The sequence below is a fragment of the Sceloporus occidentalis genome, unplaced genomic scaffold (genome assembly GCF_023333645.1).
Source record: "Sceloporus occidentalis isolate IW3139 unplaced genomic scaffold, rSceOcc1.0.p SCAF_27, whole genome shotgun sequence".
In the NCBI taxonomy this organism is placed as follows: Eukaryota; Metazoa; Chordata; class Lepidosauria; order Squamata; family Phrynosomatidae; genus Sceloporus; species Sceloporus occidentalis.
In genome coordinates this window covers 10,729,328-10,736,435 of record NW_028317007.1, presented here as the reverse complement: position 1 = coordinate 10,736,435, position 7,108 = coordinate 10,729,328, and the positions used below count along the sequence as shown (strand labels likewise).

Sequence of the window (7,108 nt, the reverse complement as noted above, 5' to 3'; positions counted from 1 at the left end):
AACTGGCACAAATTTAATATATTTAATATGACATTGAAAGGATATACTGTCCATGTTATACTGCCAAAACTCACATGTGTTGGCGTTTTTTGCAGCAATGTGTTATACTAGTTTACACCTGTCTAAAAATGTTGTTACTTACACTTATTATTGCATTTATTGTCGTAACACTATGAGCAGTGCAATGAGAAGTGAATATTCACGGTCTAGATTCCACAATCGCATTAAATCACATTCCCTATTACCGAATAAAGCAACTTGACTTGAATAAGAATCTCTGCGTAATTAGCTGGCCCATTTGGTTGTGTGCTAGATAGGTCATAGACCCACAAAGCTGACATGTAAGTAGGTGTAATATAAATAAACACATAACCCTAATCCTCTGCCATAAAAGTACGAATATATGCTTTCTCATGAGTTTTATGGCATGACTCTTGCTCTCTGGTTTGTCCTCTTTGGTGCCAGATAGGGGGACTGGGCATAACGGAATTATAGTATTTACAGCTTTTTATTGCATCTTGTAGAACTTAAATAGGAGCGGCTAAAGAAGAATTCCTGACAGTGGTTATAGACCTGTGTTGGATGGATCAATTGTCATAGTTTTTGGGGATTTTTTTTATATATAGATCTACATTTAAAGGATCTCATACTATCTAGTTCAGCATGGAAAGCTATTCTTGGAAAACATCAATGGAAGCCTCCTGTCATGTAAACAGCATTATTTGCAATGGCACACTTGAATGTTTACTACCTGATAATAATTTTAATCGCGTTCTAAACACAGTGCTAAGCACTGTTATCACAGTCATGTTAGCCTTAGTCATGTTTTCTATGGGCTGTACTGTGGAGCTAAAGAAATTTTGGGGTCATATAAAGCGGCCCTGGGGCATAGCAGTTGGATTTCTTTGTCAGTTCGGAATAATGCCCCTCACAGCCTTTGTACTATCATTTGCGTTCAACATCCTTCCAATTCAAGCTGTTGCGGTATTAATTATGGGATGCTGTCCAGGAGGAACTAGCTCCAATATTCTAGCATATTGGGTGGATGGAGACATGGATTTAAGGTAAGAACTAGATGGACACTGTGTGTTGGAATATGAGGGAGAGAGGGAAGTATTAAAACAAAAGGTTTCAGAGAATGTATGTGTTAAAGAGAGATAAAAGTAACCTAGGCTATGGACAACAAAAATGTAAAAAGTAGAAAGAAAATATTATGTACTTGAGAGACAGAGATGCACATACTGCTAAAGAGGGCATATATGAAGGTGAGTTAAAGAGGACAGGGAAGTTTGGGAGTTTCAGTTCACCAGCTTTACTGTGCTTTATCTCAGTGGCCTTCTCCTCCAAGGGCTGCTGAGCTTGACCTGTATACTGCAAATAAAATCAGATTACTTATGCATTACATGTTCTGGCCATCTTGTAGGGGGTACTCCTTGGGACAGGTTCTTTATTATGTATAGTCAAGTCCATGAGTTGAAATGCTCAACTTTCCAGCAAACCCCACTTAACAAATTATTTAATACATTAAATTGTGTACTAGACACACAGAAGGGATGTCGGAAATAGAACGCTATGAGTTTTGTGTATGTTTGCATTTTACATAGCTCATAATATATGTGCTCTAGATTATTATTATAATCGTGATATAAAGCAATCTGTATCCCATACGCATGTAAATTTAGTGGGAAAGCATCAATCATTATACAGAATGCTCAATTACAAATACATACTATTCATCTGAGGAATATATGATCACCTCTGCTATCAATTAACCTATCTGTGCATGCAGCATTGGATTCTGACCAATATGTGTAAATTGATGTCAAGCATAGTTAACGGGCAATCATTTCAATCAGTCATTGATGGCGGCTGTAGGTCATTTTAACCTGCACTATTCAATTAACCTTAATGGAGGTTTATTTGCCTGCAGGCTCTTTTCATCAAATGGGTAGGTTAACTATTCTGATAACATCACCTGATCTCCTTATATTTAGAAGTTCTCCTGAAGCTTCTATTAAAAATTGGTAATAATCAGCATCACATTACTAAAGGAAATGTTCATTAACATTTAAATAGGCTCTGTGTGAAAAATACAGGCAATTTTAATGCACAAACAAAAGTATTAACATGCAACTTAACACACACAATAGTGAATAATTGCCATTTTAAAAAAAACAAAAACATTGTATTTACATATTTTATGTTTGCAGACCTTAAAACAAGACATGCTCAAGCATTTATCAACGCATTACCCTTCTTCTATGTCCTTAAAACAGCATTGGATCAACCCAGCAGCAATGCTGGCGAATTTTCTGAGTTAGAATTTTTCAAAACCTGATAAAAATTCGCTATTTTAAAATATTATTTCTTATGTAAAGGGACTAGAAGGTTGCTTTAACCAGGAGCACATATAAGAAGAGTGTCATGTAGGGCACTATTGATGTTAATGCAACCCTACTATATAAACATATATTTCCAATATGTGTTTACTGGGAAGTTATTAGGTCAAAATGTCATTCAGTATGGCAACACATTTATGCTTTAGTATGACCTTTTTTCTTGAGAAGATCTGTGATTTGTTTCATCATTCATTTGAATTCACATACCCTTGTGGTCAGTTTAGACTTCGAAGGACTGACCGATTCACCTGTGGACAAATACTTCTCAGATTACAGCACATTGGCGGTCTATGAGGGTGTGAGCAGCTGTATGCTAGTTTCTTTATATAAAAAAGTAGCAGGGTTTATTTTTTTTCTTTAATTGCATACCTTATATTTAACTGCATGCAATCATAGGAATCTTTTGCTTCAATGAGTCTTTTAAAGACTAGGCCAGTTTGAGTCCTGGTGGCTCTTTCCCTATCTCCCACATTGGTATCCCACTAGGCATTTCAGATAACTACCGTAGAGCTAAGCGAAATACTGAAAATCATGTTCTGTGAGAATTACCATGAAATGCTGGATTTTCCCCTATTTCCACTGCTGCTCCCCTGCTTTCTGCTTAACTTTCCTGGAAGTGATTTTAACATGAAAATGGGTAGAAAATGTTCACTGACATCATATGGCAAGTGGCATTCCTGAAACATCTGGCGGGTCATGATGTCATGAACAGTCACGAGACATATACATCACGGTACTCGTGACGTAGACATTTATGGAAACTCAGAAGTGGAAAGGTTTTTTCCCCTGCAAGTTTCCCTGGGGTGGAAACCCAGGTATAAGTATTTATTTACCCAGCAGGACAATAATGGGAATGGTCTAAAACTAGAGCCAGTTCTCTAATTGCTTGAGTGTACTCTCCACCTTCCTACCCATTTACCATTTTATTTTCATTTTTAATGCTATTTTATATTTTAGGAATGTAAATGTGCTTATTAAACTGGGTGCTACAGAACACTACTTGGCTTAAACCCGTAATTAGTTTACATATAGCACTACAGGGCATGTTTAAATTCTTGTAGATTTAATTGCATTTGATATATTTATATTCATGTTTATTTATTTTACAGCATAAGCATGACAACTTGTTCCACACTTTTTGCACTGGGTATGATGCCCCTCTGTCTGTTTATTTACACCAAAACATGGGTAGATTCCAGTGCCATTGTGATTCCCTATGACAGCATTGGTAAGTGACAAAAAAGAATACCAATTTAAAACAAGTATTTTTTGCCTAGAAAGTTGCTGTTCAACTTAGACACTGTTTTGTAGTTTTTCCCTGAAGGCTTAATCACTTAAACGCAACACCTTTATAAGTGTTTTAGTTGCCACAGTAACATCATAAAAAGTTTTGAGAAACTTTTTTAAAAGTTTGATATTTAACATTAGCATCTTAAGGCACAAAAAACAGACATTTGCTTTCCACTATAACTCTATAGAATAACACTAGCCTTATACCCCTATATATTTAATTACGTTATCTGAAATTATAAAATATTAGTCAATTATATAAATGTTGTCTTGTAGAGATACAAGTGAAATTATGGCAATAAAAGGGATTAACTATCAAATGTATCTCATTATGAGATCATTTATATGTAAAAAAAATATTTTGTGCCTCATCAACCTTATTATATTATAGGGGCATGTATAAATGGTAACGGTAAGAAGGTATGTGTAGTATACTCTCAAAAAAGATGCACTATGTGATATTTGTTGCATATAAATGTATAGAATTGTTACAGTCTCTGTGTTTCGTGTACGTTATTCAGGCATTTCCTTAGTCGCACTTGTTGTTCCTGTTGGAATTGGAATTTTTGTTAACAATAAATGGCCCAAAGCAGCAAAGAAAATCCTAAAGGTAAATCAAAACTCTACTTCTACATAAAACCATGTTTCTGATCTCAAATCAAATTCTGTGTTTCAATATGTTTCTATGTTTCGCTGAACAATGGGAAGATATAACACTTTATTTCGGTCACTCGTGCAGATGTGATTGTAAATCTTAACTAAGCGTGTTGGCAATTTTGTTTTTATACTATAGATTGGCTCCATTACCGGATTCATACTGATCATACTGATAGCTGTAGTCGGTGGGGTTCTCTACAGGGGATCTTGGATTATTGCCCCGGAGTTATGGATTGTGGGAACAATATTTCCAGCTGCTGGTTACGCCTTTGGATTCTTGTTAGCTTACATATCAAACCAGTCGTGGCGCCGGTAAATAAACACATGTACATGATAATCATAGCGTTGATGTATAGAGATTTTTGAAACATAATAAATAATCCTGTAAATAAGTAAAAACTACTTAGATTACTTTTTATACACCGATCTTGGTGCCGGTATTTGTATTCTGTACTCAATCATCTACTGTACCTTTATTAATCATATCTGCTAATAAATATGAAATAAATAAAAATATTACTTAGTTAGTTCCATTATTATAATCCACTAAAACTTTTTTTTTAGATGTCGCACAGTAGCACTGGAAACAGGAATGCAAAATACCCAGTTATGTACCACCATAGTTCAACTCTCCTTCACACCTGAACAACTGAGCTTGATGTTCGCCTTCCCACTTATCTACAGCATTTTCCAGATTGCATTTGCTGCTATATTTTTGGTTGGTAAGTAATGTAATTTGATAAACAGGGTTATCAAGCACAGGGAATTGGCTGTCAGAAACAACCGTTTTGCAAATAACAAGACTGACATTCATAACCTAAGTAATGGCTCATCACCTCCGTGAAAAAATGTATATTGTCATATCGGTCCAAGAGAAAATGGAGTCTTTAGTCAAAGTCGATATGTTTTATTGGGGCAACATAGAAATACATATTTTGTGTATGTACTACAGTTCCATGTAAGAAGAGACCTCTGATATCCATATGCAATTTTTTTTCCCTATGTTGGATAAATAAAAGGTATCATCTTTGACTAAAGACCTAAATGAAAGCCAGCATTTAAAAATATACTTTATTTTTTTACAGCATTTTGTTCATTTGTAATTTGTGCAGTAGGTTTTTTTTGTGCTCTGTCACCATTAATAAAAATAAATTAGCAAGTTTTTGTAGTGCTGTATGACAGAATTGGTAATGAGTTTAATGAAAAGACAGCCTACACATTAAAAATGCATTGTTATTTTTTTCAAGAACAAATTGCTCTTCAAACAATTAAGATCCTAATTCATTTTGTAATATAAAACCTACAATATGTTCATAATATTAGCCCTCTTGATACTCTATTTAAAAGAAATGTGTTCTCTAGCTGTGCCATTTAGCAACATTGGTTCAAGTATATTTCCAGAGGAAACCTTATTTAGATTCAAGATGCTCTTTCATACCTTTAATAAATTCAAATAACACTTGTACTTTGGTTCATTCACATCCCAAAACATAGTGAAAATAGACGCTAAAAACCTATGACATCCCAGATTAACTTGGAGAAACTTTAAAAAAAGAGAACAAGCTAGCTGAACTTTGGAAAACTGGAACTACACCAACTTCAGTGAAACGTTGAGTGACAGCTACCAGGTCAAGGGTAATTAATGCCCAGGAAAGTCTCAACTGCCATTAAAGCAGCCAGCACATGGTGAATTAAAGGAATCTTTATGGCTCTGCTTATCACCATTACTGCCCAATGACCCAACTACCCTAGTCAGTAGCTTCATCTTGAAGTTTTGGAATGTATAGGTATAAGAGCAGCTAATTGTACAAACGTTTAAACAGCAACTGGCTGAATACTTAATAATCTTTAATTATGGGGAAACAGCTTATCCAAGGAGAAATCTGACTGCCATTTTGGGGTCAAGAAGGAATTTTTTCCCTGGTTAGTGCAAAATTGGAAAGAGCCAAACTGGGGGTTTTTTGCCTTCTTTTGGATCAACAGCAACAAATTAACAGATATGGGAAAGGCTGAACTTGATGGACACATGTCTTTTTTCAGCCTATATAACTATGTAACTACTTCTGTACATACTGTTAAAACTGAGAGAATTGGAGAACTATATAATTGGTTGTGTTTCTGTTGATTGCACCATCTTCAACTATGTTTGCCCTGACTTTAGTAGATGATTCTTATTAAATAGACTCATGATTATTGTGGGCAGTATATGTTCATAATCATAATTCAAACCACTGAAAAGTGTCTTACTAACAGCGATGCATTTAACTCATAGGCTATAGACTGATAATCAGAGGACGTAAAAGTGGTGAACAGGAAGAAGAAAACAAAATGGAGTCCACACAAGGAGAAACAAATGAAGGATTCAAAATGGAAGACAAATTCAGTAACGGAGATATTGAAAAAACTGACAATGCATAAAAATAGCCAGTGAGATGGACATATCACAACATGGCACTACTGTCACACATTTAATTTTCTAAATGGAAAAAAAAGAGACTTTAAAAATATGGAAAGAATACATATGAGATATTATCACTGTTTACAATGTATATATTGTTAAAATGTATTATAAGCTTTGTGTAATTTTCTGTATTTAATTTCTTGCAATTGATTCATCTTTTTATGATACTATTAAATAATTTAAAAAAATTTAAACTGTCAGTCGACGCTGGTGTACAACAAAGTAAAGATAATATTATATAATAAAAAAAAACTTTTTTTGCAGAACTCATTGTATTGTTATCAGTCACGTAAAAGTAGTT

The 7,108-nt window shown here is 34.6% G+C and overlaps 1 protein-coding gene across 1 annotated transcript; it reads left to right on the top strand.

The window, feature by feature from the left end:
• The first annotated feature begins 663 nt into the window (after positions 1-663).
• LOC149299932 (ileal sodium/bile acid cotransporter-like) lies at positions 664-6,764 on the top strand. The gene is made up of 6 exons (XM_089485871.1): positions 664-1,064; positions 3,509-3,627; positions 4,211-4,299; positions 4,483-4,658; positions 4,911-5,068; positions 6,619-6,764. Exons 1-6 carry the CDS (start codon positions 664-666, stop codon positions 6,762-6,764), a joined length of 1,089 nt encoding a protein of 362 aa, XP_089341997.1.
• Positions 6,765-7,108: the final 344 nt, after the last annotated feature.

Excerpts from the sequence above, each read along its gene's own strand:
- LOC149299932 (XM_089485871.1), top strand. The coding sequence starts at position 664 with ATGGAAAGCTATTCTTGGAAAACATCAATGGAAGCCTCCTGTCATGTA. Across the intron at positions 3,628-4,210 it reads GATTCCCTATGACAGCATTG|GCATTTCCTTAGTCGCACTT; the intron begins GTAAGTGACAAA and ends TACGTTATTCAG. Across the intron at positions 4,659-4,910 it reads TCAAACCAGTCGTGGCGCCG|ATGTCGCACAGTAGCACTGG; the intron begins GTAAATAAACAC and ends CTTTTTTTTTAG.